A 15,566-nucleotide genomic window follows, 5' to 3' on the forward strand; every position below is an offset into this window, starting at 1 on the left:
ATCTGTATTCCCATTGATAATGGTAAATTTGCCCAACTCAAAAATCATTGTATTTCTGAAATGTCAAAACAATACATATGTGCCTTAATTGTTTACTGTAAAAGCAAAGCTAACGGTTTAATCAGCCTTACAATGTGATTTCAATGTGTTAAAATCATGTAAATAATGAGATCAAAATACATCATATTTTATAGTAAGCAGAGGTGATTCCCTGACATGTTTTCCCAGAGCTGATCTAATAACACTGAGCAGCCTATTCTATTCTATTACCCCCAGTGACACCATCACTGATGATTCGTATATTTGATTCGATGCAAACTCAGAGACCTTCCTTGTTACTCAACTATAAAAACTTCCCAACAGACTGACAGGGGAGTTGACGGCACGTCAGATTCACCATTAACCATGTTTCCTGTTGCTATGCTGCTGCTGTTGGCAGCTGGATCATGTGAGTCTCCCTGGATTTGTCATAGAGTCACCACTTTTTCTTTTGCAGGACAACTTAATGATTTATGACAAAACATTCTTCTTTTAACAGATGTGAAGTGTGAACGGTTGACGCAGCCAGCCTCTGTGACTGTGCAGCCAGGTCAACCTCTGACCATCAGCTGCCAGGTCTCTTATTCTCTCAGCAGCTACCGAACAGCTTGGATCAGACAGCCTGCAGGAAAAGGACTGGAGTGGATTGGGATGAAATATACAGGAGATTCATACTATAAAGATTCATTAAAGAACAAGTTCAGTATCGAATTAGACACTTCCAGCAACACAGTGACTCTAAAGGGACAGAACGTGCAGCCTGGAGACACTGCTGTGTATTACTGTGCCAGAGAAACACAATGATACAAAGCATCAGCCGACCTGAACAAAAACCCCTCAGTGCCTGAACACTAGTTACATGAAGCCACCAGAGGAGGAGCCCAAAGACTACTGGTGATTTCAGAGCAGTTCACTGTTACTGTAAAGAGGAATCAGACATGGGTCATAACGTCATTCAACAGTAACTATTTATACCACTTTAATACTCTGACATCACAGTGACTGAAATGTCAGTGTGTATAATTTAAGTTTATGATAAATAATAAAAACATACAACAAATTGTGTTTTCTGATGGTCTCAAAATCCATTAGTTACTCTGAGATCTCTTTTTTTTACAAAACCAATGAACATAAGATAATAAAGTTTATGTGATTTGTCAGAAGAAAACATTATGACAAATTACAATAATCTTCTTTCATTTGAGGAGTTGATGCAAATCTCTGATCTCTTCCATCTCTACAAATGTTTTGGAGATTGAAGGACGGGGACGGAGACACTGACAGTCACTGTAGAATGGACAGAGACACTTTGCTTTTACGATAATCAGACCTGATTATTTAGTAGCTTTTCTAATCCTGTCGATTGCATGGGATGGTAAGAACAGCAACTGCTTTGCTTACGGACCTCCTGATAAAGATAATATGCCTGTGTTTCAGTAGCTAACAAGTTGTTTAAATTTCTCTAGGTACTGACGGGCAAACGCTGACTGAGTCTGGACCGGCGGTTAAAGGGCGTGGAGATTCCCCACACACTGACCTGCACATATTCTGGGTTTAGTGGTGATTACTGGGACGCTTGGATCAGGCAGGCTGCTGGAAAAGGCCTAGAGTGGGTTGCTACTATCAGTGACGGCAGTAGCAATATCTATTACTCTCAGTCAGTCCGCGGCCGGTTCACCATCTCCAGAGACAACAGCAAAAAAGCAGGTGTATCTGCAGATGAACAGTCTGAAAACAGAAGATTCTGCTGTTTATTATTGTGCTAGAGAGTCACAGTGACTGGAGTTGGTTCATCAGCTGGACAAAATCCTACAGCATTTGTCTTTTACAAATCTGATACTCCCTGATAATAATAAAAACCTGCATGAACACATATATATAAGAAACAACGCGGTAACCCTTTGTCCAGGTATGAATTACAAAAACACTACTTGTAAATATTTATGCCACTAAACAGTGAAATGTGACGGATACAACATCATAGTCAGGCGGCTCAGTGGATCAGTGGTGAGCACCGTCGCCTCGAACAAGAATGTCCCTGCCGGCCAACCAGGGCCGTTCTATGCACATCATGCTAACCAGGTTTCTAAATGGGACTTGTCCTGCAGCGGAGGTGAACAGGAGACTCGCCCACGATGTCTTCCCCGTGAGAATAATCATCTCATCTCCGATTTGACTTCACAGTGGTTTTGCATAGCCAGATCTCCAGATCTTGTTTGTATGTCTACAAACCAATCACTGTCGTCTTGGGCTGAACTAAGCCCAGGATGCAGATTCAAAGTCCCTCAAATGAGTGTCAGGTGAAGCTTGTCTTGGTTGAACATTTGCACGTGGTCTGGTCCAGTTTTAAAAGCAACAGCATGTTAGTTCAAGTTCAAGTCGGAGGTTCAAGTCGGAGAGACGGAGGTCTGTGAGCGATTTGTAGCGAATTTTTAATTAAAACATGTGGAAACATCACCTGTTACATCTCAAACGAGAAAATGTAATCGTTCCTCTGCCTTCTACTATCGAGGGACGGGAGGACGACCTGGAAAAGTGGCCGTGAATAACATACTGTACGTCGCCACTACTGTTTCAGAACGTAACAACTATTGTTAGCCGCTGGAAATGTGAGTGGCTAACACCGCTATCTCACAGGACGTTATGACCGCTATCATTTTCACAGTAGCGCTTCAAATGCAAAGTGCTGAAGCACCACAGACAGCAGCTAACCCAAAGGAAACAACCAAATAATGAAAGGTCAAAGACCGACATGAGCATCAGTGAGCCGTTTCAACAGTGGAGAGACCACTGGGAGAAGCCGTGTGGATCGTGCTGCGGGCTGCGGCATCCACACACCAGTGCATAACGTCCCTAGAGCGGGCAGCAGCCAGTCAGGAACACTGGTGGTGCAGCAGAAACGGTACAGTCTGACTGTCTTCCCCTGAAGAAACAGACAGTCAGACAGTGTCACGGCTGATTCTGTTCGTTATATCAACAGTTGTTCCCCTGAATCAGTTAGCCCACCTGAGATGATGGTCTGGTTAAAAGAGGCTACAGCAGACTCACTTCATTTCCTGTCTCAGTCTACTGACCAACAGGCTGAATCATGAAAACTGGAGCTGCATACAGTCACATATAGAAACAGACAGTAGGTTCAACTTGCCATACTGCTGACCAAGAGACTCTGCATTGATACCATTTCATTTGATCTATTTGAATTTGATTGAGATTTTTGTAAGAGCAGGACTTCAGTATTTTACATGTTCCTCTGCTGTTGTGGTTTATGAAAAAAAATCAGTTTCAAGTTCCCTCTCAGACCTGTAGGGGGAGGTCTATGCAAACTCTTCCCTCCTTATAACAACACCAGCAACTGTCAGATCACACAGACCGGCTAATACACAACTTTAATCAGCAGTCAAAGAACTACAGTGTCTGTCAGAGAATGGAAAACACACTTGTCTGGGGTTTATTATTTGCAGTTACTGTTCATGGTGAGAAAATCAATCCTGCTTTATTTATTTTGTAACTTGTCTAACGTGTGGTTTACAAGTTTGCTGGATAATGTTCATCATTTCTTTACTTCCAGGAGTTTGGAGTGAGATCAAACTGGACCAGTCTCCATCGCAGGTGAAAACACCTGGAGAGACGGTGAAGATGTCATGTATCATATTTGGGTTCGACATGACAGAATACTATATAGCCTGGATACAGCAGAGGCCGGGGGAAGCTTTGGAGTGGATCGGGCGTATGAACACAGGTTCAAACTCTGCCAGCTATGGCAGCTCCTTTCAAAACCGTTTCATCATGACTGAGGATGTTTCCAGCAGCACTCAGTTCCTTCAGGTCCAGAGTCTGACAGCAGAAGATGCTGCTGTTTACTTCTGTGCTCGATACCCACAATGACTGAGGACAGTGGAGCTGCTGAACAAAAACCTCCTGAGACCACAAGTAGCAACGTGATCTCAGTAACATCTGTTTTCCCAAAATCATTAAGTCCTTTACACACTTTACACACCTTTTTACAGGCGTTATAAATATATAGAGTATACCAAAATTAATCATAGGTAATTTTTATTTATTGTCGTCATGATTTCGTTCCAAAGAGTCAAAAGTCATAAATATGGCAGTTGACATTCTACACTAAATGCCAATTGATCCTGACCAAGTAGAAAACTAATCAACGAGATAATAGTTTCATTCTTTGTTGAAAATGAAGAAGGCAGATGAAGATCTTTGCTTCTGAGTTTCATGATGACTTGACTGAAAAGTCTCCCAAAGTCTGCTGCAGAGAATCTGTCTGAAGTGCAGTTAGTATTATCTAGCAAGGTAAGACTAGACTCGAAATGTCCACTATTCAGCTTTAGTACTGATAAAGAAAAAAAAACATACACTCACACCTCCTCATGTTAAAAAACATCACCACATATATGTGATACAAAATCATCATCCAAAAAATCCTTTCCCCCATCCATTCATTCATTTTCATCTTTTCCAAATAATGTCTTCAGCACTTGAGCGTATCCACGGACATATTATACATCCAGGAGTGTTTTCCAGCATGCACGAGCTTAAAGGCAGGGTAATCTCTTCATAGTGAACTATAAACCTTCAAACTCAACCACCCACTGGTTAAGAATTCATGAGTGAAATGTGAATATGTTGAAGTCCCTCTTTTAAAAACATGACTGACGGAGACTTTTTAAAACTAGGGTCACAATGACGGCCGTACAGTGAACATACACTAACTAACACAAAATCTAATTAATAATACTGTGTAGAAAATGTGACAGTTAATCTAATACGTATATGTTACTACCACACAGAGTCAGTTTTTTCAGTGGACACTAACAAACACAATTGCTTACAATTAATAATTTCATCTGTTCTGAGAGCCTGTGATTGGATCATCACCCTGTCAACAAATGTGTGATTTCAATTGTCGACTGTTTACTGTGAAAGTAAAGCTAACGGTTTAATCAGCCTTACAATGTGATTTCAATGTGTTAAAATTGAGTAAATAATGAGATCAAAATACATCATATTTTATAGTAAGCAGAGGTGATTCCCTGTCAGGTTTTCCCAGAGCTGATCTAATAACACTGAGCAGCCTATTCTATTCTATTACCCCCAGTGACACCATCACTGATGATTCGTATATTTGATTCTATGCAAACTCAGAGACCTTCCTTGCTACTCAACTATAAAAACTTCCCAACAGACTGACAGGGGAGTTGACGGCACGTCAGATTCACCACTAACCATGTTTCCTGTAGCTGTGCTGCTGCTGTTGGCAGCTGGATCATGTGAGTCTCCCTGGATTTGTCATAGAGTCACCACTTTTTCTTTTGCAGGACAACTTAATGATTTATGACAAAACATTCTTCTTTTAACAGATGTGAAGTGTGAACGGTTGACGCAGCCAGCTTCTGTGACTGTGCAGCCAGGTCAACCTCTGACCATCAGCTGCCAGGTCTCTTATTCTGTCGGCAGCTACCTCACAGCTTGGATCAGACAGCCTGCAGGAAAAGGACTGGAGTGGATTGGAAGCAGTTATGGAGGGAGCAAATACTATAAAGATTCACTAAAGAACAAGTTCAGTATCGACTCAGACTCTTCCAGCAACACACTGACTCTAAAGGGACAGAACGTGCAGCCTGGAGACACTGCTGTGTATTACTGTGCCAGAGACACACAATGATACAAACCATCAGCCGACCTGAACAAAAACCCCTCAGTGCCTGAACACTAGTTACATGAAGCCACCAGAGGAGGAGCCCAAAGACTACTGGTGATTTCAGACCAGCTCACTGTTACTGTAAAGAGGAATCAGACATGGGTCATAACGTCATTTAACAGTAACTATTTATACCACTTTTAATACTCTGACATCACAGTGAGTGACATGTCAGTGTGTTTAATTTGAGTACATGATAAATAATAAAAACATACAAGAAATTGTGTTTTCTGATGGTCTCAAAATTCATTAATTACTCTGAGATTAATATTTTTACAAAACTGATATAAAAGTTAATAAAGTTTCATTGATTTTTGAGGAGAAAAACTTACAATTGATGACAAATTACCATAATTTACTTTCATTTGAAACTAACATAGACAAAATTACATATATATATATATATATATAATTATAACACACCGACACATGTAAATATATTTATATAAATCATTTTGTAACTAACATTATAATATAATGAACAAAAAGTTAAAACGAGTAAAATAAGAAATGAGATAAAATCCCTTCAGTTGATCGATACATTTTCATCATTGTGAGGAGGAGTCAATGCAAATCATGACCTCCTCCATCTGTATTAATCTCCCTTCAAACTGATGACAAACCAAACCACCAACCAGACGTTCAACAAACGACCATGATGACTTTAACTAAATGTCTCACATTTCTGCTGCTGTCAGCCATTTCTGGTGAATTCCAAACCTCTGCACTCTTCGTCTTTGTCGTCCAGGCTCATGTTCGGCTCTGTCCTATAACCAAACTGATTTTCTCCTCAGGTGTTTGCAGTCAGACTCTGACTGAATCTGAACCGGCGGTGAAGCGGCCCGGAGAATCCCACAAACTGACGTGTACATATGCAGGGATATCTGATGACTCTGCTCATATCAGCTGGATCAGACAAGCTGAAGGAAAAGGCCTGGAGTGGGTTGCCCACATTTCTGCTCCGTCAGGCAGCTCTAAATATTATTCAGCATCTGTCAAGAATCGCTTCACAATTTCCAGAAACAACGACATGGACCAGGTGTATCTGCACATGAGCAGCCTGACGACTGAAGACTCTGCTGTTTATTATTGTGCTCGAGATCCACAGTAACACAGGAAGCCACAGAGCTGTACACAAAGCATTGCATCTGTCCCTGTGTCACTCATTGAGTGTTTAAATATCCTCCTGTTCCAACACTGAAAATCGTTGAAGCTCCCCCATCAGATTGAGAGATATGTGTAAACCATGGCTTTCTGCATAAATGACAGTTGGCGTTAGATTTTACATGAAAACAATATAGCTGAGTGGTTATAGGGCTCTCACAACATGACCACAAATATATATCCACTACTTTCCTCCAGTTCCTGTCTGTCGTCACTGTCTCTTACAAATAAAAGCATAAACAAATACAAAAAAGCCCAAATAAATAGTATAAAAACTATGAAAAGCAGTATAATGAAACATTTTAATGTACTAACTTATAACTAGAAGTATAATTTTGTTGATTGGGATTTAAGTTGTTTTGAATCTTACCCACTGCTGATGACATGGGTCCCATTGCAGGAAACAGTGTTTGGTTTTTTTGGTATTCAGGGAACTGATTTTTATAAACGATCAGTGAAACAGTGAACTAAAAGTGAAATATAAATGTGTTTAATTTGTCGTGGCTTGATTGAATTAAAGCGTACCGTGCCTTGGCTTGTGGTTAATTGTTTTTTCCTGAATGCAGCTCATTTATTTTATTCATGACAATACTTAATGAATCTAAATATGACCACACACATACATGCACCATCTCAGAGCACAATGTTGCCCCTCAGATATCTGTGCTAGAGGTAACTAACAGAGGTAAACGTTCTCTCCTCTTGAAAAGTCCAAGATATTTCCCTGGTGCCCACAATATTTCATATCGTGCAACTAAACACACAAATATAAACCTGCTGCGATGAGCTGTTTTCACTCAGAAATGTATTTGCTGAGCAGCAGAGGAGTGAAGGTACAACAAATGGAATTTGTTTCCATGTTGGACGGGATTGCTCGTAGCAATGGCCCTAGAATCTGTATTCACATTGATAATGGTAAATATCTCCTTATCAAAAATCATTGCATTTCTGAAAGGTCAAAACAATACATATGTGCCTTAATTATTTACTGTAAACGGTTTAATCAGCCTTACAATGTGATTTCAATGTGTTAAAATTGAATAAATAATGAGATCAAAATACATCATATTTTATAGTAAGCAGAGGTGATTCCCTGTCATGTTTTCCCAGAGCTGATCTAATAACACTGAGCAGCCTATTCTATTCTATTACCCCCAGTGACACCATCTCTGATGATTTGTATATTTGATTCTATGCAAACTCAGAGACCTTCCTTGTTACTCAACTATAAAAACTTCCCAACAGACTGACAGGGGAGTTGACGGCACGTCAGATTCACCATTAACCATGTTTCCTGTAGCTGTGCTGCTGCTGTTGGCAGCTGGATCATGTGAGTCTCCCTGGATTTGTCATAGAGTCACCACTTTTTCTTTTGCAGGACAACTTAATGATTTATGACAAAACATTCTTCTTTTAACAGATGTGAAGTGTGAACGGTTGACGCAGCCAGCCTCTGTGACTGTGCAGCCAGGTCAACCTCTGACCATCAGCTGCCAGGTCTCTTATTCTCTCAGCAGCGGCTACTGGACAGCTTGGATCAGACAGCCTGCAGGAAAAGGACTGGAGTGGATCGGGAGCAAATATACAGGAGCGTCATACTATAAAGATTCACTAAAGAACAAGTTCAGTATTGAATTGGACACTTCCAGCAACACAGTGACTCTAAAGGGACAGAATGTGCAGCCTGGAGACACTGCTGATTATTACTGTGCCAGAGACACACAATGATACAAACCATCAGCCGACCTGAACAAAAACCCCTCAGTGCCTGAACACTAGTTACATGAAGCCACCAGAGGAGGAGCCCAAAGACTACTGGTGACTTCAGACCAGTTCACTGTTACTGTAAAGAGGAATCAGTCCGTTTCATGAAGGTTTTATAACTGCAGGAACTCTTTTCATCAGTTCACTCATTCCTCCTGCATAACATGTCAAGAAATCACCCACCTTGCTCAAGAGCAGCAGAATCTCCACGTCTTAAAACCAAGAATGTTGCAGAACTTGATCAAATCATGTAAATGAGCTTTATCCATCCATTTATCCCCTTTCGGCACACACTTATATTCTATTATATAAGTTATGGCATCATGATGTGAAACGTTTTTACAATGTTAGACGATCAACAGTACATTCTAATAACAAGAAGAGTTCCTTGTTATGTGATGAAAGTTGCTACAATAACATGAAAAACATATTTTTATAACAATAACGTGTTCAAGTCTTTATGAAACACGTGTTTTTCATCTTCTGGCGTGGCAGCTAAACACTTCCATGCATTCTGACACATGCTAGAGAGTCATGTGGTATATTCAGCTAACATAGATTGTTAATGACATGTTCATGATTAGGGGGCCCCTCGTTAATGACATGTTCATGGTTAGGGGGCCCCTCGTTTCCTGACTCTCAGATGAATCTAATTATTATTCGATATGATACTCGTTAAGTTCTCTTTTACCTGGAGAAACTCTCATTGACATGTTAGATAGAGGGATTTCCATCTTTAAGTAGGAAGTAGATAGAGGGGTTTCCATCTTTAAGTAGGAAGCATGTTTTGAATTAGAGGCCCCTATGTATGACGTCATTTTATCTTATTTCCTGGGCGGAAACAACTTCCCTATATGAAGGCTTGTCCGGCACCGGCGAGGTAGACTTCTGCATTGGCCGAGAACGTCTCCAGGTATACCTAGGTACCTGTCCTGACCTGTAACTTCTGTGTAATAAACCTTATTATACAAGCAAGAACGGTGTCCGCGGAGATTCCTTCATCATCATCTTCAACATCACTGCTGCTTAAATATACGACAGTCATGTATGGAAATGTTGCAGAAATTAGTCCTAAAAGTTGCAAATAACTTAGCAGTTGATGAGGAAAAGTTATTTCAGCCTCCAACATTGCTCTAAACGGTCAGTCTCCTGTTGAATTCTACCTTACTCATTAACAAGACCCAGAGATAATTAAACTCCTTCATTTGGTGTAGAATCTCCGTCCTGTAGTAGAAAAATTAGCAAAGTGTGGTTGAAAATTATTTTGTAGTTGGAAAGTACGTTTTTGCAGCCCTGTCTAAAGACTTTTATGACCTGTATCTACATACATATACAAACTGTTCCAATACTTTATGACCTGAGCTGTTTTATGGTCTGAACTGTGTATGACCTGAAAACTGCCAGACCCTTTAGCCACTTATTTACTCTCCAAAGAACTGAATGTATGTCTGCTTATCTCCAAAGGAAACATATGTAAATCAGTTGTCAGTGTTTAGATTCCTCTCTCAAACTGCGCCTATAGAACCAGTCTGAACTGATTCTGAGAGATAGCCTTAGTCATCCTATATAATATCCATGCATTTGACTGTTCTCCATCTTCACTCTGAGATCCCTGTGACTCCCTGTGTTGATCAGTTCTGCAGAAAGCCCCTATTAAAATACACATAGATAACTTTGGTGTTTCCAGCCTCTTGTATTTCCAGATTTCCATCATAGTCCCAACCCAAAGAATGAATCCGTTGTTTTCTAGCAGAGAACCATGGCCTCAGAGTTAAAGGTGCTGACCGTCATCCCAGCTGCAATCCATCCCAGAACACATGCAGGTCACAATCTGATGAAGCCAACAGAACCATATCATCTGCAAATAGCAAAGAGGAAGTTCTGAGTCCCCCAAACTGGACACAGTCCTCCCCCTGGCTGCATCTTGAACTCATGTGAATCACAAACAGGGCTGGTGAAGAGGGACCTTGGCCTGTAGGTCAATGCTCAGTTTGAGTTCCTCCCCAGAACACAGGAGACACAATTATCACTTCATATTATACAAGGACGGGATTGCTTGTAGCAATGGCCCTAAAATCTGTATTCCCATTGATAATGGTAAATTTGTCCAAATCAAATAATCGTCACGTTTCATCAGGTACAAATCTGAAATGTCAAAACAATACATATGCGCCTTAATTGTTTACTGTAAAAGCAAATCTAATGGTTTAATCAGCCTGACAATGTGATTTCAATGTGTTAAAATTGAATAAACTATAAGATCCAAATACATCATATTTTATAGTAAGCAGAGGTGATTCCCTGTCATGTTTTCTCATAACTGATCTAATAACACTGAGCAGCCTATTCTATTCTATTACCCCCAGTGACACCATCACTGATGATTGGTATATTTGATTCTATGCAAACTCAGAGACCTTCCTTGTTACTCAACTATAAAAACTTCCCAACAGACTGACAGGGGAGTTGACGGCACGTCAGATTCACCATTAACCATGTTTCCTGTAGCTGTGCTGCTGCTGTTGGCAGCTGGATCATGTGAGTCTCCCTGGATTTGTCAGAGAGTCACCACTTTTTCTTTTGCAGGACAACTTAATGATTTATGATAAAACATTCTTCTTTTAACAGATGTGAAGTGTGAACGGTTGACGCAGCCAGCCTCTGTGACTGTGCAGCCAGGTCAACCTCTGACCATCAGCTGCCAGGTCTCTTATTCTCTGAGTGGCTACTACACAGCTTGGATCAGACAGCCTGCAGGAAAAGGACTGGAGTGGATTGGGATGAAATTTACAGGAGCTTCATACTATAAAGATTCATTAAAGAACAAGTTCAGTATCGAATTAGACACTTCCAGCAAAACAGTGACTCTAAAGGGACAGAACGTGCAGCCTGGAGACACTGCTGTGTATTACTGTGCCAGAGACACACAACGATACAAACCATCAGCCGACCTGAACAAAAACCCCTCAGTGCCTGAACACTAGTTACATGAAGCCACCAGAGGAGGAGCCCAAAGACTACTGGTGATTTGAGACCAGTTCACTGTCACTGTAAAGAGGAATCAGACATGGGTCATAACGTCATTTAACAGTAACTATTTATACCACTTTAATACTCTGACATCACAGTGACTGACATGTCAGTGTGTATAATTTGAGTCTATGAGGAATAATAAAAAAAATACAAGAAATTGTGTTTTCTGATTTGTCTCAAAATCAATTAGTTTCTCTAAGATTTTTTGTTTTTACAAAATTGATATAAAGATTAATAAAGATAATAAAGTTTCAGTGATGTTTGAGAAGTAAAAATTACAATTGATGACAAATTACCATAATTTACTTTCATTTGTAACTAATAGAGACAAAATTATATATATATATTTTTATATATATATATATAACACACACACACATGTAAATATATTTATATAAATCATTTTGTAACTAATATCATAATATAATGAACAAAAAGTTAAAAAGAGTAAAATAGGAAATGAGATAAAATCCCTTCAGCTGATCGATACATTTTCATCATTGTGAGGAGGAGTCAATGCAAATCATGACCTCCTCCATCTGTATTAATCTCCCTTCAAACTGATGACAAACCAAACCACCAACCAGACGTTCAACAAACGACCATGATGACTTTAACTAAATGTTTCACATTTCTGCTGCTGTCAGCCATTTCTGGTGAATTCCAAACCTCTGCACTCTTCGTCTTTGTCGTCCAGGCTCATGTTTGGCTCTGTCCTATAACCAAACTGATTTTCTCCTCAGGTGTTTGCAGTCAGACTCTGACTGAATCTGAACCGGCGGTGAAGCGGCCCGGAGAATCCCACAAACTGACGTGTACATATGCAGGGATATCTGATGACTCTGCTGATATCAGCTGGATCAGACAAGCTGAAGGAAAAGGCCTGGAGTGGGTTGCCTACATTTCTGCTCCGTCAGGCAGCTCTAAATATTATTCAGCATCTGTCAAGAATCGCTTCACAATTTCCAGAAACAACAACATGGACCAGGTGTATCTGCACATGAGCAGCCTGACGACTGAAGACTCTGCTGTTTATTATTGTGCTCGAGATCCACAGTAACACAGGAAGCCACAGAGCTGTACACAAAGCACTGCATCTGTCACTGTGTCACTCATTGAGTGTTTAAATATCCTCCTCTTCCAACACTGAAAATAATTGAAGCTCCCCCATCAGATTGAGAGATATGTGTAAACCATGGCTTTCTACATAAATGACAGTTGGCGTTAGATTTTACATGAAAAATATATAGCTGAGTGGTTATAGGGCTCTCACAACATGACCACAAATATATATCCACTACTTTCCTCCAGTTCCTGTCTGTAGTCACTGTCTCTTACAAATAAAAGCGTAAAAAAATACAAATAAAACCCAAATAAATAGTATAAAATCCATAAAAAGCAGTATAATGAAAAATGTTAATGTACTAACTTATAACTAGAAGTATAATTTTGTTGATTGGGATTTAAGTTGTTTTGAATCTTACCCACTGCTGATGACATGGGTCCCATTGCATGAAACAGTGTTTGGGTTTTCTGGTATTTAGGGAACAGATTTTTATGAATGATCAGTGAAACAGTGAACTAAAAGTGAACTATAAATGTGTTTAATTTGTCGCGGCTTGATTGAATTAAAGCGTACGGTGCCTTGGCTTGTGGTTAATTGTTTGTTCCTGAATGCAGCTCATATATTTTATTCAGGACAATACTTAATAAATCTAAATATGACTACACACATACATGCACCATCTCAGAGCACAATGTTGCCCCTCAGATATCTGTGCTAGAGGTAACTAACAGAGGTAAACGTTCTCTCCTCTTGAAAAGTCCAAGATATTTCCCTGGTGCCCACAATATTTCATATCGTGCAACTAAACACACAAATATAAACCTGCTGCGGTGAGCTGTTTTCACTCAGAAATGTATTTGCTGAGCAGCAGAGGAGTGAAGGTACAACAAATGGTATTTGTTTCCATGTTGGACGGGATTGCTCGTAGCAATGGCCCTAGAATCTGTATTCACATTGATAATGGTAAATTTGTCCAAATCAAAAATCATTGCATTTCTGAAATGTCACAACAATACATATGTGCCTTAATTGTTTACTGTAAAAGCAAAGCTAACGGTTTAATCAGCCTTACAATGTGATTTCAATGTGTTAAAATTGAGTAAATAATGAAATCAAAATACAGGACAACTTCATGATTTATGACAAAACATTCTTCTTTTAACAGATGTGAAGTGTGAACGGTTGACGCAGCCAGCCTCTGTGACTGTGCAGCCAGGTCAACCTCTGACCATCAGCTGCCAGGTCTCTTATTCTCTCAGCAGCTACTACACAGCTTGGATCAGACAGCCTGCAGGAAAAGGACTGGAGTGGATTGGAATGAAACATGGTGGAGGGACCACATACTTTAAAGATTCATTAAAGAACAAGTTCAGTATCGAATTAGACACTTCCAGCAACACAGTGACTCTAAAGGGACAGAACGTGCAGCCTGGAGACACTGCTGTGTATTACTGTGCCAGATACACACAATGATACAAACCATCAGCCGACCTGAACAAAAACCCCTCAGTGCCTGAACACTAGTTACATGAAGCCACCAGAGGAGGAGCCCAAAGACTACTGGTGATTTCAGACCAGTTCACTGTTACTGTAAAGAGGAATCAGTCCGTTTCATGAAGGTTTTATAACTGCAGGAAGTCTTTTCATCAGTTCACTCATTCCTCCTGCATAACATGTCAAGAAATCACCCACCTTGCTCAATAGCAAAAGAATCTCCACGTCTTAAAACCAAGAATGTTGCAGAACTTGATCAAATCATGTAAATGAGCTTTATCCATCCATTTATCCCCTTTCTGCAAACACTTATATTCTATTATATAAGTTATGGCATCATGATGTGAAACGTTTTTACGATGTTAGACCATAAACAGTACATTCTAATAACAAGAAGAGTTCCTTGTTATGTGATGAAAGTTGCTTCAATAACATGAAAAACATATTTTTATAACAAAAACATGTTGAAGTCTTTATGATCCACATGTTTTTCTTTTCCTGGCGTGGCAGCTAAACACTTCCATGCATTCTGACACATGCTAGAGAGTCATGTATGGAAATGTTGCAGGAGTTGTAATGTACTGAGAGGTGTAGGACTCAAATGCTCGACTCGGAGACAGAGATGATCGAGAATAACTTTTACTGTATGGTTACGGTACACGGAGTGGCAGTCCAGTAACAAACACAATATACCGATAAGTGTCGGGCAGCAGCAGAAGTCGAAGGAGATCCAGTCCAGGTTCGATACACAGGTGAGGCAGTCCAATAACAAACACACAATTTCGAAGAGGGTCAGGCGGTAGCAGGGTTCGGTAAAGATCCAGTCCAGGTTCGGTACACGGGTAGACAACAGTTTAACAGGCAGAGGTACCGACAGGGAGGAAGCAAAAGCGGAGTCGATTACACAGACCGGGGTCGGAATCACTAGAGACTTAATAAACATGGAAATCGCTGGGACGCTTGAAACACGGGGAAACAAAGACGAACTGGCAACACGACACAGGAACACACAGACTAAATACACTAGGTGATGAGGAACAGGTGCAAACAATCGGGGAGGAGCAGACAATCAACAAGGTGGAGCACACACACAAGGCAGGGAGTGAGGAGTCTGAAACGAGAGGAGAGATGAGTAACCAATCACAACCCAGAACAGAAGAATAAACGATAAACATCAGGCCAACTTAACTAGTACGCAGGGCTGGATGTAACAGTACCCCCCCCCTTAGGGACGGCACCGGACGTCCCAGGCTGGTCAGGATGAAGGCGGTTAAAGTCTTGAATGAGGGT

At 40.4% G+C, this 15,566-nt stretch overlaps 1 protein-coding gene and 2 gene segments (V, D, J or C); all 3 read left to right on the top strand.

The window, feature by feature from the left end:
* The window catches only part of sez6l2 (seizure related 6 homolog (mouse)-like 2), a 141,193-nt gene that overhangs the window by 1,050 nt on the left and 124,577 nt on the right, over positions 1–15,566 (top strand). The gene's annotated exons all lie outside the window — the stretch shown is intronic.
* On the top strand, positions 5,282–5,719 carry LOC117766788. The segment is given in 2 exon segments: positions 5,282–5,324; positions 5,415–5,719. Coding segments are annotated over 2 exon segments (348 nt in total).
* Positions 8,207–8,647, top strand: LOC117766786. The segment is given in 2 exon segments: positions 8,207–8,249; positions 8,340–8,647. Coding segments are annotated over 2 exon segments (351 nt in total).

This window comes from Hippoglossus hippoglossus, chromosome 8, assembly GCF_009819705.1.
Source record: "Hippoglossus hippoglossus isolate fHipHip1 chromosome 8, fHipHip1.pri, whole genome shotgun sequence".
In the NCBI taxonomy this organism is placed as follows: Eukaryota; Metazoa; Chordata; class Actinopteri; order Pleuronectiformes; family Pleuronectidae; genus Hippoglossus; species Hippoglossus hippoglossus.